This window comes from Crocodylus porosus, unplaced genomic scaffold, assembly GCF_001723895.1.
Source record: "Crocodylus porosus isolate Cpor-Errol unplaced genomic scaffold, CroPor_comp1, whole genome shotgun sequence".
Classification (NCBI taxonomy): domain Eukaryota; kingdom Metazoa; phylum Chordata; order Crocodylia; family Crocodylidae; genus Crocodylus; species Crocodylus porosus.
In genome coordinates, this window is record NW_017728911.1 from 30,387,726 (window position 1) to 30,412,176 (window position 24,451).

General features: G+C 44.8%; 1 protein-coding gene across 1 annotated transcript in view; it reads left to right on the forward strand.

Moving 5' to 3' along the window:
• The window catches only part of SV2B (synaptic vesicle glycoprotein 2B), a 95,220-nt gene that overhangs the window by 56,956 nt on the left and 13,813 nt on the right, over positions 1-24,451 (forward strand). Inside the window, exons 3-9 of the mRNA XM_019533757.1 lie at positions 14,318-14,498; positions 15,447-15,598; positions 18,643-18,776; positions 19,423-19,512; positions 21,887-21,997; positions 22,905-22,993; positions 24,275-24,439. Coding sequence (XP_019389302.1) covers positions 14,318-14,498; positions 15,447-15,598; positions 18,643-18,776; positions 19,423-19,512; positions 21,887-21,997; positions 22,905-22,993; positions 24,275-24,439 — 922 coding nt within the window. The remainder of the gene's footprint in view (positions 1-14,317; positions 14,499-15,446; positions 15,599-18,642; positions 18,777-19,422; positions 19,513-21,886; positions 21,998-22,904; positions 22,994-24,274; positions 24,440-24,451) is intronic.

A 24,451-nucleotide genomic window follows, 5' to 3' on the forward strand; every position in this document is an offset into this window, starting at 1 on the left:
GGGGTCGTTTGACCCCAGTACTCTTTCCTGCCATGGCAGGGGGTCGGACTTGATGATCTGCTCAGGTCCCTTCTGACCCTACAAACTATGAAACTATTTCAGCACGACCTCAGATGTAGCTTCACAGCCTAACACTACCATGAGGTCTCTTAGAAGTAGCAGAATCCTGCTTTATATGAATCTCGTTCTTTACCCCCTCCCAGTGCACTGAAATCTGTGGGAATTGCACAAGGAGTGCAGGATAGACCCCGATTCACTTTCAGCCTCGTGTTCAAAGAATTTCAAAATGTTGTGCTTGAGGAAGAGCTTTTGATGATCTCCACTGAGAGTCAGTGGTGACTGCAACTCAATTCTGTAGCCAGTTCTTGCAGTGGTTTCATTTTCTACCATTGGCTTCCCACTCCTCCCAGCCTTACCATTTCCCAGCAGCAGAACTCAGGCCACTGCATTGATCTGCAAGCTATTACACTGCATCTCCTGACACCGCCAAGCTCACTAATGTTCCCTTCTTGGTCCAACCCCACCTTTTCTTTGCTCCAAGTCCCAATTAGCAGAGTAGCTGTGTTGCCATTTCCCTTCATAGGCCAGATTCTCTACTAAAACTGTTTGCTACTGTGTACTAGGTCAAAGAAGTCTATGGAGGTTTCCTTCTAAATCTGTAGACTGAAATTAATGTTCCACACAGGGATTAGAAAATCAGCCTGTTAACAACATCTGCTTTGCTTCACTGCTTCTACCTCCCACCGGGCTTAAACAAAGGTTTATTTATTTTACCTGAGACTGAGTAGGACAGTTGGGATAAAGGATTATTTTTTCTTCAGGCATGAGCCAAAATACGGTGCAGGGTTTTTCTAGACTCCTTAGGAACCCTGGAAGCATCCAGCCCTGTGTGATAATGGTAATCAGCCATGCAACTGTATGGTGCATTTACAAGACTTACAAAGCCACTATTGGAAGATTCGTGTCTTTGGGAAATCTCTGAGCATGGCAGGTGCCCACTGACTGGACCAGAAAGCAGGTCTTTTATTTTGGTGCCCAAATATAAAAGTTCAGATATTCTGAATATCTGACTCTATAAATATCTATCCTTGGTGGAGCTCCTGACTATAGGCACCACGGTCAGGAGCACTGAAATGTCCCGGGAAAATCTATCTTTGAAGTATTTCTGGCACAACCAGAAGTAGAAAGGACAGAAATCTCAAGAGAAAGCTTGTTCTTATGCTCTTTCAATTCCACTAAGTGCAAGATGGACAGTTCAGAGAGTTCAGATGAGCTTTAAATAACCTTGCACACTTTTCTGTGCAGTTATCCAGTACTTCTGTCTTCTTTTAGGAGGAGGAACAACATGCTTCCTAGTTCCTTTTCCTCTAGGGCTCTCCTCCCCACTTTAAACATTTTTGGAACTTGGTTTTGCAGAAATTTTTCCACTCTCCTTAACTGTCTGGTTTGGAAATTAGACATCGGAGCTGCAGTTAAAATACTTACACATATTAGGAAGAGCTGATACAGTTCAGCTGGAAAGGCTGAGAGAAGAGTGGACTGGATATTACTCTCGTGCTAGTGGTAGCTATGGGAGAGGAAACTGTTTTCAAATACAGTCTGTTTTCAAATAAATCTTTTTTGTTTTTCTTATAAAGGCTCTTATTCACCTGCCAGCTATTTTTGTGCAGGGAGGTGTGGCTGGTTTGGATCTAGGTCTATGAGAGAAGGAACTGTGTTCCAAGGGGCTTTGAAAACACTCAGGCTGCAGAGAAATGCTTGAGCATGAAGAACCAGTACCAAGTGGCACAAACATCATACTGTTCAGGATGGCCTTGTCTCCTCCAGGGTACAATCTCCCAGCTGGCTCTCATGAAGGTACTAAGGAGAGATACCAAAAAATAAGCTTCCTCAAAACCTCCTCAAGACCATCTCAAGACTGAAACCTTGTAAAGTAGCAGAGAGCTTCTGAGACAAGCTCATTTCCCTCTGGGGACTCCAGTTCCTCGATCTTCTCGGGATTGTGCTCTTGCAAATTAGGCTTGTTAATACTCAGGGTTCAATGGTACTTACAGCCTGATTTGTCAGAGTAATTGTAGCAATCAAGAAGCTCTTTGGCTCCATTTATAACTAATGTTTAGTGATAATCTGCAAAAGCGGGTCTTTGTGAAATGAACAGAGATTTTATTAGAGTGGGCATGCTTCTCGCTCAAATTACCATGACTTTATAGGGGCCCATGGGTCATTAGATACACATGAATTCCTTCTCTTTGTTATATACAAATAGACCTTGCACAAGAGTTCATACCGATTCTCTGGTGGCTGTTCATCTAGCTGTGTTTGTAATAAAGGGAAAAAAATCAGAATATCCCAAATGGAGGTGAGGTGGGTTTCAGGTAGTTGCTAATGTGCCTAAGAGAATGTCTCCCCTTTCAGTTTTGAGGGGATGGCTGAGTGAAAAATACGTGGGAGAAATAGGCAAACCATAAAAGAAAAGAAGAAGAGTTAAATAGATCTGTTGATGAACATTTGCTATTATTTAAAATACAGTTTGCTTTAAACCCTTAATCTTTTGCATGCTTTGCTGTCATTGGGAACAGTAGGGGGAAAAATCACCAAAATTATACCCAAATTGAGCAAAAATGACAAACAAACATATGCCTGCAATGTTTTTTTGTGAAAAGTGTGAAATGAATGTGACACATCGTATAAAACGTTTGCATTTTATTCTGAAAATAAACAACTCTATATGAGATGCAAATGAACGGTTATTTTAGCCCCAGCTGTCCCTGTGGGTACAGAACATATATTTTGGGTTTCTCTTTGCTGTGAAATGTTATTTCAAAATGGCACACAGGGGAAATTTAAGGGAAAAAAAATCAGTTTTACATTTTTTAGCACTTTGATGGTATATATTTTCAAAAACTTGTGGGCTGAGATGGGGCTTGTTCATTTCTCAGAGTTTATTTTCAGTTCTTCACTTGATATTTGTGCATTGGCCCAAAACTTAACAAAAGTAAAAACAGCAGCAACGATGGCTTATTGCCATTATTCATAGCCCAGGTAGCAAATATTGTTATTTATGTATACCTAGAAACAAATAATATAAAATGAAGAGTAATAATAGCATTTTAGGACCTTTCATATGGAAAGAACACAGAACAAATGTTAATATCCCTATAGTGTCAGTAATGTCAACTTGGTTTGCCACTGCAAGCGGGGAGAAGGAGAAAGGAGACATTTAAGTGGCCTGTCCAAAGCTGCAGAGTAGACCACAGCAGAGCCAAGAGTAAGATTAAGAGCTATTAGGCACAAGACCATCCTTTCTTTTTACAGCTTTAAGTATAATAACAACCATTTAAAGATAAAACTCTTTGCTGAATCCTAGTTCCATTTTCTCTTTAGTAGTTTAGACCAAAAAAGTAATAAAAATCGTGCTGGTAGATAATGCAGCAAGATTGAAATTCATGCCTAGCAATACGAATTGAGTTAGAAAGGATATATGTAAGGCAGGGGTGGGCAATTATTTTGGGGGGAGGGCCACTTACCCAGCTTTGCCAGGGTGTTGAGGGCTGCATGGGTAGCCCCGCCCCTTGACAGGTGCCCCACCCCCTGGTCACCATCTTGGGACCAGTGTCCCAGGGCCAGCATCAGTGGGGCCCAAATTGGGGCACAGGCTGGCAGAGGTCTGTGGATCTGGGCTGGGCTGCACCAGCAGGGAGTGGGGGGGAGCTGGCCCGGCTCCATAGAGCCCCTGCTGGCTAGGACCCCGCTCTCCTGCCACCCTGCTTTGCGCCCTGCTGGCACTGGCTCCAGGACACCGGTGCAGGCGCCATGCTCCCGCTGGCTTCTGCACCTGCTCACTCCCAGCGCCCCCCAGCCCCGCAGTACAGGCGGGGGCAGCGCACAGCTCTGACCCCCTGCTCACCGGCAGGGAAGAAGCTGATGCTGAGTGCGGGTAAAAGTGTCCCCTCGCCCATCCCACGGCTGATGCTCCCTGCTGCAGGTGCTCACAGTCCACGCGGGACTGTCTGGAGGAGGCACAGGCAGCCCCACGTGGGCTCCAAGCGGGTACAACATGGGGTGCTGGGCATGGGCCAAGTGAGGGGCTGCTTTTCCCCACACTTAGCACCAGCTTGTAACGTGCCCTATGCCCAGCCAGGGCCCCACTGGCTCCAGGCTTGCCCGTTGGTGGCAGCAGCTGCAGCCCCCCACTTGCCACTTTGGGTAATGTTGGCTGCTGCTGCCCGCCCAGAGCTCACGCGCTGGGCAGCCCACAGGCAGAGGTGGCAAACAGTGGTGGCGAGGCTGGAGCTGGCAGTGGGGCAGGTTACAAGGTGGTGCTGAGTGTGGCGGGTGGAAATAGTGGCCCCTTGCCTGCCCCGTGACTGGCACCCCATGCTGCAGCCACTCACAGCCTGCGTGGGGCTGTCCTGAGTAGCACACGCAGCCCTGCGCAGGCTGCAAGCAGCTGCGGTGTGGGGTGCTGGCCATGGGGTGGGGAAGGGCTGCTTTCCACCCCCCATAATTAGCTTTTCCCCAGGCTCCTTCCCTGCCAAGGGTCCCCCCCGCCCTTCTCCCCTCTCCCCCCCCACACTTACCTGAGTTTGCAACGTGGTGCAGCCACGTGGTCCCAGGCCAGAAGCCCTGGCTGGGGCTTCCAGCTGGGGGTGGGGCCAGGCAGGCCTTGCTGTTGGGACCCTGCTGGGGGAGCCTGCCAGGCTTCCCCTGGGTCCTACTGCTCCTGGTTCCTGTCATTTTTGACAGGAACCAAGGGCAGATAAATATGAATTTTCTAAATTTTTTAGGGGCCCCGTAGGCCGGATAGAATGGCCTCATGGGCCAGATCTGGCCCACGGGCCGTATTTTGCACATCCCTGATGTAAGGTTACGCTGGTTTGGGGGCTTGGTATTATTATTATTCCTAGAGGCAAATATTGGTGTTGCCTTTTCTTCTTCTTTCAACAAATTCTAATTACCACCTTATCAGAACTCAGTATCTTATCCAGTTTATTTTTTTCTGGGTAAATGTCTTATATATCCAGTTATGGTGCCTTTAAGACCCACCCCCAGCCATGCCTTGGGCCTAAAAGCCTAACCATGCCAGCAAATGGTTTAGGCTCTAGCAGGGTTGATTAACACACCCTCCGTGTAGTGTTATCCTGTGCATCCTACCAACACAGAACCATGGCAGAACGCAGGTGCCTGGGACTGTGCTAGGGCACCGTGGTGCAGGTGCGACTGAGATTGCTGCATTGGTGGACACCGAAACAAATTGACGGTGCAGATATTCATGGTTACAAGAATCAGAATCTTCAGTTTCTGAATACTGCACAATATTTCCCTTGAGACATTCCTTGGAAGTTGTTCATTAGCATATTCATTGAAGACAAACATGAGAGGGGCACAAGAACAGCCAGCCTTCCCATCTGTGTCAGTCAACATCTTCTTGCAGCATTGGCATCTCTTGTGTTACACAAGAGTGGGCCTAATACGTGAACGGAGGGCAGTGGTACAGGTGCACACCGGCCAGCGTGCGGCATGGCTTACTATAACTCACAGAGACCTCCTGAAGGTCAGTGCTGCTTCACCTTGGTGGAGCTTCGTGTAGGCCCCTTTCTGGGTGTTGATCGCCTCCTCGTTTGTAAACAGAACGGTAATTTTATCTGACATGAGCCCAAATGAACAGATTTTCCTTTAACAGCAAAGGATTAATTTGGCTTCCTCTGTTGAAAAGTTCAGTTTAGCAGAGGGGCTGGGTGTGAAGAAGCCAGATGGTCCCATGAATATTATATTGATGGACAAATCCCAATGGGGGGTACCTTGAAACAGACTCCGCGCAAACACCCACCCACTCTCTGTGCTGGTAGCACCTGTGAAATGTTCAGCGTGCGCTCGCGGTGACACGTCGCAACATTTGTGGATTCATAAATTCTCCTTTGATTCGGCTGCAAAATTCCCTAGGATTACAGCAGCTATCCCTTACCATGAGCCAGTTCAAATATGTGTCTTCCTCATTCATTACAACAGGAAAATCTCTTTCACTGTTATAGACGGGATGATTCGCTTTTAACTGGACGGGCCATTAATTGTTAGGGAGATGTTGCTGCATAACTGTTGAACAAAAGAAATGTCACATGAACTGAAGTAGAGGGGTGTAGGAGACCTCCGATAAGAGCCTAGACTGGTTGTGAAACCCTTTCTGAAACAGTCTGTCTTGAACAAATTGGTTGACATAAAAGTGCTTAGCACTTACATAGCACGGCCTTGTGTATGTCCTTCCTATTCATATGGGCACAGATTTTAAAGCCTGAAGGAGCCACTCTCATCATGTAGTTTGCTTTCCATGACATAAGTTGAAGAATTTTAACAAAATTTAAAGAACTTACTTCATTTAGAAACTTTGTATATATTGCCCTCCCCCCCTTTTTTTTTCTTGTTTTCCAGGAGGAATAAACGCAGTGGCTTTCTATTTTGCTTGTAGCAACAGCTGCTGGCTGAGTGATTCATAACCACATCTTTTTTTCTTTGAATTTCAGCTCTTTTTCTTTTAAAAACTATTTTTACTGTTCACACATACTTTTCTTTTCACAAACTTTCTTGTTTTGTGCTGGCGTGTTTTCTCAAATGTGCCCATTATTTTATATTACTGATGGAACGATGTCTTCAGATAATGCTTGCCCTCTAACCAACACAACAACAACTTCAGATGTTATATGCGCCTGTTCACCAGCAATTAAATTTGGACTGGACACACAGGTCGCACAATAGGTCACCCAATTTGGACGTTGATTGAATGAGTATAACGGCTTGAATCAAGTTTCGGGTATGAACTCTCACGGCTCCAAGTTTGGAATGTGTTTCCCAGGAATATTCTCTAACATTTTCAAAGTACTGCTTATTGTGAGGATATTGCTGCCAGTAAATTTGTTTTCTAGAGCATTTGGTGAATATTAAAAGCAGGAGTGGCACAGCAGAATGGAATTAGCTTTGGATTTTTTTATTAGTTCTACTAAAACTTGAATATCAACCTTTTTTTCCTCCTGAGGTAATAGAAATGTTGCAGTGGGACCGTGTTCAAAGGATTCCTGAAAGAATCCAATGCATCCCTTGCATCTTTCAATACAGCTCACTACCTAATTAGTATTTTTGGGTGTAGTGATATATGCACCAAGTGGTCCTCAATTTTTTGTATGCAGGACTTCTGATAACAGTCCTCCCAGACTGTTATTTCTTAGGTTCATTTCTTCTCTGCAGGCTAATTTACATTTCTTGAGACTTATCTTCCTTTGCCTACTGACTTGAGCACCTCTGGTTCCTTAGGATTCTGGCTGTTTCACATCTCACTGGGTTTGTGTATTTGACAAAACCCGCGACCCTCTTTTCAATACCCGGATCCCAAGCATGTACACAGAGCTATCTGGTACCTCCCTGAAAAATGCCGCTAGAAGCAGGTGCACATTTTAGAAAAGAATAACAAATGCTGAATGAACACCATGGCAAGATGTTACTCCAGAAAACTGCTGCCTGTAAATCTTTCTTTGCTATATAAGTACTGCACCTGCAGCCCCAGGATGGCACTTATCTACTGGAGTGGTTTATAGCAGCTGCCCAAATGCAAGTTTGATGATGCTGTCTGGAACATGCAGTCTTTGCAGGAGGAGGATGCTGCCCATCATGATAAAGCATCCTGGTGATTTCATTTGGGCTGTGGAGTGGGTGCCTCCAGCACAGACAGCCAATGCCTCGGAAATGGATGTAGAAATTACCTGATGGTAGTCACTACTGTCATTTTTATGGCAGATCTTTCTTACTGGAAATCTGAAGGGGTTAGTTTGCCCAGCATCACTGGTTTATGAAACAAAATACATAGAGAACTAATGCCATTTCGACTAGGTTGTATTTATCAACAGAAAATACTAGCTTGGGTTCATCCTGCCTAATTTCAGTTCATAATAGATGCTGTCTCACAGAGACGTAATCTTGAACCCTACCCTGAGCTTGGGTGCCTGAGTTTGCGGTCACAATCTGCGCTGTTCGGCGCCTTCAATATCAGCTGCACTCCTCCTACCAAACCTCTTCTGCTGCCTGTTTAATCCTTTGAATGTTGCCCTTTTCCAGCGGTATTCAGCTGTGAGTCCTGCACCCTGCTCACATGGTGGAGTGCTGCACTTGGCATCATGCATGACATCCACTCGCTCCCTTCGCACCAAGAGTGCAGTCACTTGAAACGCCATCATTTAGTAGCAGAAACACTCTGGCCCTGCCCCCAAAGCAGAGATATGCATGTGGGCACTTCCATACCCTTCTCTCCTCCTAGGAATTGAGACTCTCTCTTTGGGTAGGAGCAACTGTTTTTGCCCAAATGGTCTTCTACATACTGGACTTCAGAAGTCTGATTATACCTCTCCTACACAGTAGCCTCTCTATATACCCTTAACATTTTATCCTATAATAAAATTATCCCTGGAGAGAGTAGGATGCCAATCTGGAGTGCCTGCAAGGTGCAGAAAGTGGTTTAGACTGGGAAGTTTGCACCTGCTGGATCTCTGTGGTCGCTAGCTTTGGGGCTCAGTGTAGCTCCAGTTCCTCTTATGCACAGACTTGTACAGGATCAGCTCTTGGGTTGAATAAAATAAGAAACAAATGCACCAAGGCAAGACATTTCTGCAGGACTATGGCCTTCTATAGCTGTTATATTTCTTTTAGTAAAGCTTTAAAGTCCTCCAGGTCTCTTTGTTTGGCTGTAAGAGAGGACCTAGTGGAGTCGGACACGTAATAACCAAAGGCACTTGATTAATGGAGCTGTTGCTCAGTCACTCCGAGCTGGGTGGCTGCAGCTGAAAACAAATGTCCCCAGTGGCCAGATAGCTGGCTTCCACACACCCTCAATCAGGATATTATATAGTAAAAATAATAATAATAGATCACTGGCTACAATCAAAATGGAAAGGCATCCTGGAGATTAGAAGGCAGCAGGCTCCTGCTCCTGGCCAGATATTTTTTCACTTTTAAGAAGCTTTGATGAACAGCTGCCAACATGGATTTTCTCTGCAAAACACAATTAACTCGGCCTGACCATTCGTTTTTAATCTGGATTCAAAACTGTGGGTTTAGCTTTGCTGAAAGACCCTCCATCACTCTGTTGGCAGAGTTCACTATCAGTATAGAGGGCAGTGGTGTGCTGGCTAAGGTGTGCGATAGGGACTGTCACTTCCCTATGACAGCACCTACCGCAGAATCAGAGGCACTCCAGCGTGCGTGATGTTAATGCATCTCAGTGGCTGGTGTAAAAGCCTTAACCATTATGGCAGCCCACAGGGAGTCTCCTTCATTATGGTTTTGGATTTTATATTTGTTCCTTTATCCGGCATGTTCTGATCAAGGTGGCAGAGGCTGGTGTCTGTAGAGAGAGAGATTGAAAGTTCCCATGCTGTGCATATGCTTTTATCTGGCTGCTCTGGTGTCCATATATCTTTAGCTAAAGCATTATTACACGATCATTCATTCACTGCATCATGAGTTGGCTAGGGCAGAAGAGTGGATGTTGAACCCGTGACACCTGATGCTTATACTGGAAATAGCGTATTTCCTACATTTTAGCACATAAAAAGTGTGCATCTTCCCCCTCCCCCCCCCCCAAATCCAATCACTGGAAATAGGAGTGCACATTGTATGTGAGGAATATGGTAAGATCAGTTTCTGCTGCTTACAGGCAAAAGTTAAAGTAAAATCTGCCCAGATCCACAGAGAACAAAACTATGAGCAGGCTCAGCGCCCCAGCTGCTGCTACCCAGTTACTTACTACAAGAAAATATCTTTTTTTCCCTTCATTCAGCCTTTCACAAGCAAGGCATGTGCCTTATTGCAGGACATGTTGTATGAAAGATCAAATTCTAATATCATCCGGAATGGCACAGAATATCTCCAACATATAGACAGTTAAACTATTCATAAAGAATCTGATAACATCCTTTGCAGCAAGTACCAGGCACAAACAAACAGCTGCTTTATGTGGATGAGATGATCCTACCTTGAGAAATCTTGCAATGTCTCTCTCTCTCTTTTTTTTTTTAAGAATAATGTTTATCATTTCAGAGGAAAAGGCATTAATGATCCTTCATTCTGCCTATTTTCTCTCTCTTCTTGAAGAATGTAAAGCCTCAACAGCCTACCCAAAATCCTTCTCCTGATGATAAAAAATGTACTCATCAGATTACAGAATACAAACAACACTTCATTACTTGGGCAACCAATCAGTGTAGGTGGACTTTTTGATTGTCAGCTAGAAAAAACGCTTAGTGAATTGTCTGGGATCAATCCTAAGAGTGAAAGGAAAACTCTGCAAAGAGAAGTTGAGCAAATACATAAAGCAAAATTGTAATTAGCTCATGAATGGGGAAAAAGGCTAAATAATTCACTACCCATTATTCCCACAGACTAGTTATGGGATCAGAAGCAGTGTTGTTAGAAGCCTGAACTTTTCCAGGTCTGATTAATATGAGCCAAGCAGCTTGTGAAATCCTGCAGTGGCTGTATGCTGCATAGCTTTTAATTTAGTAATGTATTTCAGGAAAAAAAAAAAGGTGCATTCATTTACAATCTAGAAGGATATTAGCGTCGACTTCCAAATGCCCCTCTGCATCATTCCTTAGCTGGCTTTGTATCATGGTGCAGAGCACACCAGAGCAACTGGAGTGGTCATCTTGTGCAGTTGCTAATGCAGGGATGAATGCAGGAACCTTCATTATTGCAACTGGGTTCTTTGCATCTTCAGCAGCTTTTGTCTTCAGTGGGAGCAGGGGCACCTGGGTACCTACCTGAGCTCGGACCCTAGCTGAGCTGAGGAGGCTCCTCTTGTTAAGCTTCATCAGGGATAGTGTTCCCACACTCCACATTCACAACACTTCTTTTTTTCTGAGCGGCTCAGTCCTGGTCAGAGCTACTGGCTGGAATCCATCTCTCCCCTTTCCTTCCACCAGGCTACCGAGTCATGCTCTCTCCCTGGCTCCATGACTCCCCAGAAGTCTGTTCTGCGGAAACAAGAGTGCTCTAGGCTTGTGATATGGGCTTGTCTCTCAGGTAAAGGAGGAGAGAATCTGGATCTCCCATAGCCTAGGTGAATGCTCTAACCCTTGTACTATTATGCAAAAGTGTGTGGCCACAAGCAACTCCACCTCCTCTGTGTTTTAGGAGGAAAGAGTACCCTTGCTCCATTTTTGAAAGCAAAGATATAGGCACCCATTTCTAAGGAGAGGGCTCCAGACCATTCATCTCAGGAGGAAGGAAATGGTCTATAGAGATGAGTATGCTGAGCTCTGAGTAGCATAACATGCTGGCTATCTCTAGGCAGCTCCCAACTCACCTTGCTTGTCTCATCTGGGTCTGCTAACTCTCTCCATGCAACGTGCCAGGAGTTTCAATTCCTAACACAAGGTTTGGCTTCTACTATGAGGTTCTGGCACCTACAAGATGGGGCTTACAGCCCTTAACTCTGCACCCAAGTCTTTTTTTGCATGTGAGCCTTCCTAGACGGTGTAATTTGGGTAGTTCTCATGACTTAAAAAGAGAATATGAATTGCAAAATCAAGGTCATGTCAAGGTTTTATGCCTTTTATTGCAGTAGTACTGAAGAGACCATGGAGGAGGAGTCAGTGTTGAATTAGGGTTCCCCCTAAACTATTGCGTGATCCTTTAGCTTGAAGATGGTGAAACAGTTCTGCACCTCATTCCCAATATATTAGCTCTGGCATTGGTGATGCTGTGATATTTCCTTTAATGTGTTGTTGTTTGGACCTCATAGTCTAAGTGGGCTTTCAAGAATCAGAGCATATCATGAAGAACCACTTGGCCACCAGATAGTTCAGTCCCGGGCTTTTGGGGTAGTAACTGCAGAGTCATACAGAAACAAAGGCACTGAACTTGAAGAGACATATCCTTGAACTGGAGTAAATCAGTTATACCGGCTTCAATGGAATGAAACCAGATAATGATGCTCCTGCCTCATCTGGGCTAATTCAAAGGGTCAGCTAGGTAACTCTCCCTGAATGACTATTTCCTTTATTGCATTTCCCCCTGCTGAAGGGAATTTGCTAATAGAAACAGCTTAAACAAAGAACTGAAAGCTGGAGATCAAACCAAGCCACAATGTGTTGTTTTCACAGGCTCACGCCATATGCCGCCAGTAGCTGGATTGATTGATCCCTAGGGGGTTTTTCCTCACAGCAATGCAAATCAAATCATCTCACTCTGCCTGATCATTTTTTTTCCTGCCCTGCTAGCATCTGCACACACTGCTCGTTACCGGGATGTTAATGCTCAGCATCTGATCCTACTGCCCTTACATGGGCAAAACTCTTGCGGGCCTGTGTAGAAGATCAGTGTGAGGCTCTGGATGCAATTATTCATGTACCTTTACAGGAATCCCAGGATCTTTAGGGAGGCAGGGATGTGAAGTGACTGAGCTGGTCCAACTTGGACCAGTGTCCACCCCTACTAATTGCTCTTTTATTGGCCATTTCAGCAGGGTGGTCAAGAGCTGAATGGGTGAGAAAAGCTGAATTGCCTTCCTTTCAAGGGTATGGTGGAGAGGTGCATGCCATGTGAGGGGCTTGCCTGTTCCTGTCTATGGCTAAGCCAATTCTCTTCAGTTTCAAGAGAGCATTAAAATAGTGACTAAAACCGTCTTTTAAAGAATTGGTTGCTGTAAGATAAAACCAGACAAATCTTTTAAAAAAAATTGTTTTAGTCAAATAAACAAAAGGAAATAGTTTTGTACCCAAGGAGGATGACTACCTATGGGAATATGGTACCAAGGGAGGTGATGGATGCTCCATCTCTTGAAGTCTTTGAACCAAGTCTGGATGCCTTTCTGGACAAGACTTCAACCATGTAATTGCCACAGTACAGAAGTAAATAGATGAAATCCTATTGCTTGTGTTAAACAGAAGGTCAGACTAGACGGGATGACCCTTCCTGGTGAATCAGTGAAAGCCAGAGTGTGTCAAGGATGGCATAATTAAAGGGAAACTTGGGTGCAACCAGCAAAGAGTTTCTCCCTTTCTTTAGCCATCTCTCTGCTCTGTCAATGTTTCATGAAAAATGGGCAGGAGCTCAGGATGCTTCTCCCTCCATACCCTTGGGTTAGTGGAGCTAAGACAGACTGCTGTTTGATAGCTAGTGGCACGTACTGGGGACACGTGCGTTATAAGCTGCTTAGGCCAGGCTGTTGCTGACGTGCTGGGGGATGAGTGACCAGTGAGGTAGGGAAGAGAAGTCTCTGGCTGCTCAAATGCGGATACGTCTTTACTGCACACTGTAGCACAGTGTAGCAATAGCTGAACTAACTAGCTTTGGCAAGGTAAATGAGCCTGGGTGCAGCTCAGCAAGATTGCAGCAAAATTGCTTCCACATTGGTTTAGAGTTTGGCTATCTCTGCACAGCAACACATTATGTAGGGCAGACACTTGGACAACTCCAAAGATCTCATTTTCTTGGGGTGGAAATCAGATGGCACCTGAAGCTGAAGGAGTCGGGTGTTTTTTGTTACCTGGAACCATATCACACTAGAGGGTAAAAAAACCCAACCAACTTAAGCACTTGACCTTACATTTTCAGCTCTTACACAGCCCTGGAGAGCCAATGACATTATCCCCATTGTACATATGGCGAAACAGAGGCAAAGAGATGCAGGGTCACACAGTGAATCACCGGCACAGTCAGGAATACAATTCAGCTGGTCTTGGCTTCTGGAGCCAGTCTGACTTGTTAATGTGCAGATCCTAGAAGTAATAGACTGTTAATTACCTGGGACCTTTGGGTTTTAGAAGGGGATGTATCCCATTTGTTAGATATGACTTATTCTTAGCTTTAGTTATACTGATCATTGCTGGCAGCTGTGAAGTGCCAGGGGCTTTCCAAACATATGTCAACATTGTTTTCTCCAAACTCATGGGTATTTGAATATTCACATGTCATAATTTGACTCCCTCGAACATGGCGGTGACTCTGTAGATTCCAGTAAACTATTCTCTCACAAGAGGACATATAAGCAAATACCTGGGACTCAGAGAAGAAGCATTATCCACACTGGTACCTGCCAAATAATGCTGTTTCTCTCAAGAGGCAGTGTATTCCAGGCACTTGCAGGCATTCAGGCTGGTCGGGTGTTTCAACAACCATCCTCCTCTCATCAGAGCCCATGGCTGGTTGCTGGTTAAGTTGTTGTCGAAAATGCTTTGAATGTGAAGCCACATGTGAGATGTCAAATTCTACTGCACCAAACACCTGAGAGGCTGTTGCTAATTGCCTTGTCTCCCTGTCTCTCTCTTTTCACTAGGCCTGATAGTCTACCTGGGAATGATGGTGGGGGCTGTCATGTGGGGTGGCCTGGCAGACAAACTGGGAAGAAGGAAATGCCTCATCATATCACTTGCAATCAACGCTGCCTTTGTTTTTCTCTCCTCCTTCACCCAGGGATATGGATTCTTCCTTTTCTGCCGCCTTATCTCTGGCTTCGGGTGGGTACCTCTCTCTTTAGCCCATCAGCTAATTGTTCTGGTGGAGGGACTTGTAGCAGTTCACACAGAGGCCGAGGCAGTGGACGGACTGACTGCTGGTTCAATGCGGACAGGCAGAAGCTGCCAGACAGGGGAATGATACGTTTTCTTGTTTTGTGTTGCATAAAACAAATGTAGTGCTTGGAATATTGATAGCCCTGAAGGCAGAGATTTTAGCCACTGCACAAAACAGCATGGGGGGGTGACAACATTTACTCAGCATGTCAGGCCCGTGTACCTGTCAGAAAGACTCTGAAGTCTCGGTCTTCATGCTGAAATTGTGAATAAGGACAGTGACGGATGTCACTTGCAATGTAGACGGTTGTCTACTGGGACCTGAGCTCTCCCTGTTGCTCCAGAGAGGTGCAGGACACCAATAACGCGGCAGCCGCTATGGCTCCATAAACATTTCCCCTTGGACTAAGTAGTGCAGGGGATGGATAAGGGGAATTACAGATAGAGATGGGCAGAGCAGATCTGCTGAAGCCAATAGCCACCATAAGCTGTTTCTACTGGCTGGCTCTTGGTTGCCACTGTAAAATGAGGTTGTGCTCCTATGCTCAATTCTGCAGTTTCAGACAGGACAAGTGGCTACAGCCCAAAGGCTCAGCAGGTCCTCTCTGGATAAAGCAGCACAGCATTACATTCACAATGTACATGAAACCCATTTGCTGCTCATAACAAGCTTCATGTCCCTCCTTGATATCCAAGAACAGGATGACAGAGGAAGCTAGCTAGCATCATAATCTTGCCAATGGTTCTCCGTGGAGGAGAATGACCGTGGGTTCTGCTGAGTTGCCGAAGGAAAGAGTAGGCTCCTCCTTTACCCTAAGACACTTTGGCTGGTGAGAGATCTTGTTCCCTGAAGACCTGTATTCTTCCTGTGTGATTTTTTTTTCTTCTTCTCAGTATTGGGGGATCCCTCCCTATCGTGTTTGCCTATTTCTCTGAATTCCTTTCTCGCGAGAAGAGGGGAGAACACCTGAGCTGGCTCTGCATGTTCTGGATGGTTGGTGGCATTTATGCCTCGGCAATGGCTTGGAGCATCATTCCACACTACGGTAAATGCTTTGAGGTTTCTGTTCTGGAGAGCACCATATCAATACCCCTAGGTCTGCATACACAGAATATGTTCACACTCACCCAGCCACATGTTAGCAATACAGGAAATAGAGAAGAAGCGTTATATCTGGTGAAGTGTCCATCCTAAACACATTGGTCACATCTACATGTGCGCATTTACTGCACAGTAACTGAAATTACTCCACGGTACAGGCACACGTCTACATGTGCGCACCCATACTGCACAGTAAATATGGTGATTGATGCTGACTTGAGCATAAACTTGATACCTGCACCATGCAGGTATCAAATTTATGTCCAGTTATTTACTGCATTAGTAACTGCATTATGCCCAATTAGTTACTGCACAGTAATGCACATGTAGACACCTGGAAAGTGGGGAAGGCTCTGTTGAAGCAAAGACCACAAATACACTGCACTTCTAGTACTGCAGATTGCAAGTACTGTCTTCCTCCATCAATTGCCAAGCACCCAGACCCAAATCTGTGTACCTCCAAACTTGGGGAGGGTTTGACTGAAACTCCATGACTTCTGTTCATGCTCAGCCAAACAATTGCCAATAAGTAGCAACTCTTACATAGCCCAATAGCAATAGCATATCCTATATTTGAGCAGGGGTGTAAGGTAAGTAGAGCCCACACTGCTCTTCTCCAACTTTCTCTCAGCCTGCCTATGCTTCTGTTACTTTCCTGCCACGACTTTGATGTTGCTGTATGTTGGGAAGTGGAAGGAAGCCATAGGACTGGCGGCAGCTCCACAGACCGCCTGGCTGGCTCTACCAGACCCATCACCGTACTTGGGTCCTTTTGCCCCTGCACACCCACACAGGGCACTCCCTTTCCTGGGATTGTCCCTGTGGTTTTCTGAGAGCTTGTCAGGGCTCCAGCTGTTAAAGCCTAGGCTCCTTTTTCTCTCTATCCATGCCCACCTTATAAAGACCTCAGCTTCTGGACTTTAGGCCTGGCCTCAGTGGTCATCTCACAACTTTTTAGGATTCCATCTCCATGTGCTAGGGTTCCCCATGTGGCTTGGGGTTGTATTTTAGCCCCTATGACAAAACAAACCCCCTATCCACAGCTTTCTCCACCCCTTGTAGGACCAACCAGTTCTCCAGTTCACAAGTCCAAATCAAAGCAATAATCCAAGTGGTACAAGCTGTTCCACAAAAGAAATAAAAAGTCTCTCTGCTTTATCAAAGCAGCCCACAGGCCCTACTGGCCTAAGAGGCTTCCTCTCCCAAGTCCCGATCCTACTTCTGTTCACCTGGCTAGGCCTGCTGCACCCTGCAGCCAGGTGTGGCCATTTGCTCTTTAATCCACGGCCTTTATCAGTGACAGGCTCAGCCTGTCTGCACTTCTGTTTTAATTGTTTGGCCTTGATAGTAACAGGGGTCGAAGGTGGGTTAGGTGGCCATGGAAGTCTTTTCCAATCCTATGATTCTAACACAGGGCTAAATGAGCAAGGCTATCATATACCCACTTTTCGTAGCCAGATTCCAGGTGGGTTTTTTGTGATTGTGTCTCTCAAGAACATAAATGTGCTGGGATCCTAACTGAGAGAAGAGGAGATGTGAGGTCTCTGAAATGTAGTGTTGTTAGGAAGGAAAAGCTTTGGGTCATATGATTCTCCTGGTAACTCATTACACATGATGTAGGAACACATCAGCCCATAAATATCTAATCAAAAAGATTAATGCCCTATCTAGGATCCAGTAATACCAGCTGCTTGCAAAACCCTGTTGGAGAAAAGTAGGACAGGGCAAAAGGGCCACGAAGGAAGACTAAAATATCTATCTGTCTATAGCGTCTAGCATTTAAAAATGATCACAGCTTTGGCCAGTAATAGTACATCCAGATGCCTGGAACAGACATGGCAACTACAGTGCAATGGGGCTGGGCTGAAACCCATTCACTATTTGCAAATATGATTTAAAGAAACCAAACAAGCCCTTAAAAGGTAATACTTGAACTTTGCAATTGGTGTCTCTGCACTGCGTCTGTCTGTTGTTAGTACATCTGGTTCCTGCGTTGTACAGTTGGCCTTTCTGCTATCCCCTTGTGCCATCCTGTTTTGGGACTTGATTGACTGAGGACAGTGCTGTGGCTGATGGAGGTCTGATAGCTAAAAGCCCCGTAACTTGTTTAGTTCAGTATTGTGAGAGAGAAAGAGGGTGGAAAAAGCAGTGTTTGAAATCCACATTTCTGCCCCCATGAGTTTTGTCTGGGAAGGCAAACTGAGAAAAGAGAGTTTTGATTAAAGATCCATTTTAGTTGGGTCTTTGATCAGTGCTGGCTTGTGGGGAAAAAAAAAAGAAACATCTGCTTTGGCACAGCTGCCATTTGAATCTTTAAAGTTGTACTCTCAGCCCCTTATTTGGTTACTATCTGGCCTTGTCAGAGACCAAGGGAGATCCCACAGAGACGTGTTACCTAAATGTAAGACTAAAGCCCAGAGCCTTGGAGTTTCAATTCCAACTCCTGATTGTGTGTTTCTGGAAATCATCCATCATCCCCTCCACATCTTTAAAATGGGGACAACTGCTTTCCTCCTCGATACGTTATGCATTTTGTTCTCTCCAAGGTGCCTTGAAGTACAGAGTAGGGCTAAGTACCTGAAATTATTTGTAAGGGGAAAAGAGGCAGTAGAAGTGTTATAAACAGCACTACTAGACCCTCTGTTCCCTTTGTAGGTACCTTTGTAGGTACGCTCATTTCCAGCGTGCTTTCTGAACCGAAAGATAAAGAAAGTCTTTAAAAAGACAGGAACGTGGGGATAATCCATTCCATTGTACGTAATGAGTATGAACTCATAGGCTGTTATCTATTGAATCATTTGGTGGAGGCCACAAGGGGAATCCATTACTAAGAGGAGTTCATCTTCCATCAGATGAGAAACCATCAGCCTATCATCATCATTTGCAGACCTTTAGGGTCTGGTTTGTAGCTATGAGGAAGAGAGAGAGAGAGAGATCGATCCATATTAATGGCCAGAATTTTCACTCTTTCCCTTTTGTTGTTCACAGGTTGGGGTTTCAGTATGGGAACCAAGTACCAATTCCACAGCTGGAGGGTTTTTGTACTGGTCTGTGTTCTGCCCTGTATCGCTTCACTGATAGCATTAAAATTCATGCCCGAAAGCCCACGTTTTTTGCTGGAGGTAAGATGACTCAACTGCAGTTGGATTTTTAACAGAGGGCACCTAGTCCCTCCTGACACATGAGGGGCCACTGTGAGTAATGTGTGCTGCCCATGCACCCACCACACACACTCACATAAATGCACACAAACTCAGAGACAGAGACGTACTTGGCTTCACAGTCTCATTTCTGGCCCTCCGTGCCATGTTGCTACTCACATTCTTCTAGCATATCACACTTGAATGCTAACATCCACAGTGAACAATAAAAAGAATGAACAGACACGGGATTTTTAAATCCGTCAAAGCCTTTGTGGATAAGGTCCAAACGTAACATGCACTTGGGGAATGTAAACAGTGGATCTGGTTGGAAGAGTGAAAGGCAAGAAACATGATTAGGATAAAATACACAGGGACTGGATTTCTGTGCATGCACAGACAAGGGTACAGCATGTAGTTGGTTTACTGCACGTGGTGGTATCCTTCATCTCGAGCTCTCAAAGAAGTTTACCTACACAGACGAACTCTTAGAACCCCACCAAGGCAGGAATAATTTATCCCTATTTTATAGACGGAGCAACTGAGGCACACCACTTTACCCCAGGGTATATGGAGACCATAACAGTTGGTAGCTAACTGGGCATACTTCTTCCCTTCATGTTCCCAGACAGGTAAACATGATGAAGCCTGGATGATTCTCAAGCAAGTTCATGACACCAACATGCGAGCCAAGGGGGAGCCGGAGAGAGTGTTCACAGTGAGTGTGGTTTCCCTGGGGAAGGGGGTGATTTATACTCCTTGTTGGTGGGGACATTGACATACAGAGCTTCTTATACTCCGTTATTTGCCTTCAGAGATGATGGCCCCTTAATTAATTCTACCCAGGGGGATCTCCAGCGTCCCATTTATTATTTGACCTGCAGGGTGTCAGACGGAGGAGGTGAGAACGTGATAGTGGCACTTAGTAAGTCACATGCCAACCCCTTTCTGCAGCAGTTCTTCAGCCCCAAGAGCTGCTAGTGAGAGCTGTACATTCATAGGGACAAAACACAGTGTAGACCTCACGGGTTTTCTGGTTGCACTCACATGCCTAATTGTTCTGCCTTCAGAAAAAAACGAACAGGAGAGACTAGTTGTGGGAAATGCCGATGACTCCTTTCCCTATTCCGGCTTCTAATCAAACTGTGATTAAACTCCATGTACTTCCTAATGAGCTTCCAAAACTCCATCTGCTTCATATCCAGCTTTTAATCTCTCTGAGGGAAAGTAAGGTGAATGGTTATTATGCATTGGACCAACGCTCTGTGTGAAAAAGGTCGAAACGTGGACCCAGTCTAATTTAGCAAGCAGCCAGATGGTGTGTGGTGGGGTTAATTGTACATTACAGTAATTTGGTTGTAAGTGGTCAGTGAACTAGCCAGGAAACAGTCTGTGATTTCAGGTGATACGTATGAGAAGGCACATGCGTTTCACAGGAAGATGGCGAGAAGAAAAGGAGGCACGTTTGGATGCAAAGCAAAGCTTATCGGTGCAAACAAGGCAGGCCTCACTGCTTAGACAAGTCACTGAGAAAGGGTGTCTGTAACTAATGAGCCCCTCAGTAATTAATTCACTGCACCTTCAAATGTGTTCAGGCTCCAGGTTCAGACAAGAGGCTTAATGACCCTGTGCTATTTCCCGGGATGAAAACCCTCCTGAAAAAGAAAGAAAGTAAAGCAACCTGCTCTAAAATCATTAACTAGCTTTCCTGGAACGCTGGCATGGCCTGACGAGTTATCTGCAGGGGCGCAGCTGGGATATCGCATGCCTCGCATGCAGGCCTGCTTTCTCCTCTGCTGCGTGCCAGCCCCACCTGTCCACTTTATCACGTGTAGTTAGGTATGATGCACCAGGGGTGTTCATATTATGATGTGAGACAGTCCTGCAGGGTTTAGGGCACTTAGGGGCCCCTAATAAATGTGTATTGTCTGTACCTATCTGACACCACTCCTAGGTTGGGGCACTGTGTGCTTGTTCCAGCATCTGATGATCTGAAGTCTTCTGTTCCTAGGCTCTTAATGAGCAGTTGATTACTACTGTGCTGATCAGTGCCCATCGTTCCAGCTAGCGACATTAGATTGGCTGTGTCTTGAAATGATCAAGTCTGTTGTTTGGCTAGTGAATCGAGACTTATGGACATTTCCTGGCGCAGGCAGGCAGACAGGCTCTGGGAATGCGGTGCGGTATGTTGGGATTTGTAATTTTCTGACTGGCCAGCAGGTGTCAGTCAGCCATAAAGCACTGAAGCAGCTGTTCCTGGGACATTTCCCAGGCCTGACATTTAATACAGGGCCTAGACTCCAGAATGGGGTGAATCAGTCCTATTCAGTAATTTATACCATGAACATTCACCACCTTGTCTTATTTGCAAACACATCCTGGGTTTCTTGAACATGCCCTTTATTGAGAATTATTCACCGCATACTTTCCGTGTGACGTAGTCTTAGCTGTTCACGAGCTGTTTACAGTATTCAAAATTCAGTCTGCTGTGGCTGGACAAATTGGCCATAGGACGTGCTTCATTCCTTGACTGCATGACTTTTTTGATGCAAATGTTTATGCATTTATGCATTTTGAATTCATGCTCCACCACTGTTCTGACACTGATGCTTCAAAGTTGCTGTATCAGGGAATGCTCCTGCCAGTAGCATCGGAGAAACGAGAACAAGAAGACACAGTTGAAGCAAAATTTGTTTAAAAACATGATTGACTGCTCTTAGAGCTTTTCGCAGTAATTGCCAGCTCTGATCGCTCCTCAGTTGCTTAAAGACATCAAATTCACATACTGTGGTGCTGGCTAAACATGATGGGTATCAGATTTAGATTTTAATACCAACCTAATTAATGAAGATTCAAAGTTGACGTGATACATTTGAAATGTGTCAGAAAGAGAGAGAAAGGAAGAGATAAATTTATAGCTTATGAGAAAACCATTCAATTCAGCATTTAATGGAAACCTGTTTAGACAAAACACTAGGAGGGGACATTCAGTAGCCAACATTTAGAGAAAGTATTGTGCAGAAGGTAAGATGACAACTCCATTCAGGGTCGGTGGTTTAACCATTGGCTGGTTTCTTTCTTTTTATTCCAAGGTTGCCCACATCAAAACTCCAAAGCAAATAGACGAGTTTATTGAAATCCAGAGCTCCACAGGGACCTGGTACCAGCGCTGGCTGGTCAGATTCACAACCACATTCAAACAGGTATGGAGCAGAAAGACCATCCTGCGAGAGCTTTTGCCCATTGGGCTTCGAGGCTTTGGTGCATTAGGTGTGTTGAGATCCTAATTCACATTCAAACCATCGCTTGTGTTCACTATGTAGGAGAAATGGGTCTGGGCTCAGGTAATATTTTCTGTGTGGATACACATACATGTCCACTCTGATTCGTTTTTATCACAAGCCACCAGTCAGTTCCTGAAGGGACTGGCTACATAAAGCAAGCCAGTTAAGCTATGCTAAAGGCAGAGTGCTTGCATCAGATGACCCAAGCATTGGATTTCCCTTCTTACTTGCGTGGAGATGTCCTACTGACAAAGCCTAATACAGAATCCATATTCTGTCGAAAATGCTAACCACACAGGATAAATTATAATGCTGGATGCTTGCTCTTCTGCCAGCTGAGATCAAGTCTTCAGCCTTACAATATAAACTCCTCACTGCATATGGATTTGCTATTATACTGCCCATACCATGACTGCCCAAGAACTTCATAGCCATTCCTTTTAGACTTTTCTGCTTCAGAGGTACAAACCCTTGCCACATGAAGTAAATGAGAATCGCTCTCAATGGTTGAAAGACCAGGCTCTGACACACAGAGCAGAGCTGCTCCAAATCCTTTCAGTGCATTATAGTGCTGTGCACACACACACAAACTCATTGTAGACTACACTATCCTGGAGTGCAAGCCTGGATCAATACTGTGCCCTCAATGTATGCGATCTATTCTTTTAAGCATAGCCCTAAAGAACACCGGAATACAATAGCCCAGCCTACCATCCCCAAATAAACCCTCTTTCCTGTAACATTAAGTTCACAGCTTGATCAGAAAATAATCTTTTATGATCTCTGCTAAGATTTCCCTGACTCACTCTTTCTTGTGCTTTTGTAGGTCTGGGATAATGTGTTATGTTGCTTGACAGCCCAATACAGGATGAACACCCTGATTCTGGCTGTGGTTTGGTTTACAATGGCCTTGAGGTAAGTTACTTCTCTAACTTTATCAGGGGCTTGGAGCCCTCTGAAGGCTTCTTGCTAAAAGTCAAGGTCCATCTACAACAAACCATCATCTTAGATTAGGACAGAATTACCTGACCAAGTGAATAAATTGTTATAAAAATTCAGTTTTGCATATCCATCTCTATTGAAAAGACAGACCTTGTAAAAGTAGGCCTTGCTCTGCTCAGCATCTATGATTAGACTACTCCTAAATTTTTGTACGGCAATGCATGTTGAATAAGGCAATACTTGAGGACCTCCTCACATGCACATGGATTTGCACTGCATGGCTCAATAATGCTATATAGAGCCTTTCAGCTCCGGGTCTTTGGTCTGAATCCTTCTCCTATCAGCAATGTCTAAAAGTAATTGCTAATGGCAGTTTTATTGGCATATGGAAACTGGGTGAGGACAGTCTTAGTGTATGTGAAGGTCAATTAATGCCCACAATGGAGACATTTTCTGGTGACAGGGTTAGAAAAGGGTTTATATGGGGGAAAAAACATGGGATGTTTTGTCCTTTTCTTTTTGGAGCATGCCCATGAATGGAGTGTGGGTTTTATGGTATGATTCAAATATGAGGGGGAAATATAAATGAGTTCCTTAAACTCTATGCTGTGCTGGTTAATTGAGATTTGTTACATGACACACATGGTATCATTTCTGTTCCTGTGTGTCATTTTTAGGTGTCTGATATAAATGCTTATGGAAAGTGACTTTAACATTCCCTTTTAATGAGCGTTGTGGTAGGGGGAGGGAGGGGATGAGAGGGCTGTGTTCGGCTTAACCCATTACTTTCCACCAGGATCTCTGTTAATGCAACTTGACTGCTTGTTTATAGAAAGTGAACCAAAAGAGGTATGGTTATGAGTTGTTAAGCCAATCTATACAGGATGTTTACAATTATTTAGCTATGTCCAGTAGGCATCACTAGTGCCCTTTCTACTGGCAGCCTCAGCAAATAATTTGAGGACAAAATAAGTTGTGAAGATTCAAAACCTGGTAGTTCCCTAAATCCTTCCAAGGTGGGGTCTGAAACACTTGCTTTGACTCTACTCAGGCCATTGCTCTTCTATGGACACTTAGAAGACTTTGCTCTCCAGATTTTTCCCCAGCTCTCAGCTCAAAATGGTGACTAAAAACCAAAATATGAAGCTTTCAAGCTGTGAACCATATGGTATGGAAGACATTGTGAAAATATCAGAGTATTTTTAGGACCCACGTCCCATATCCCAACATGTCCCTTTGCTTGTTGTGCTGCAGCTACTATGGCCTTATTGTCTGGTTCCCTGACATGATTCGATATTTCCAAGATGAGACGTACAAATCCAAAGTGGCTCACTTCACTAACAACAAGATATTAAATGCCACCTTCAACTTCACACTGCAAAACCAGATCTATAGAAATATGGAATATATTAATGACAAGTAAGTAACTGT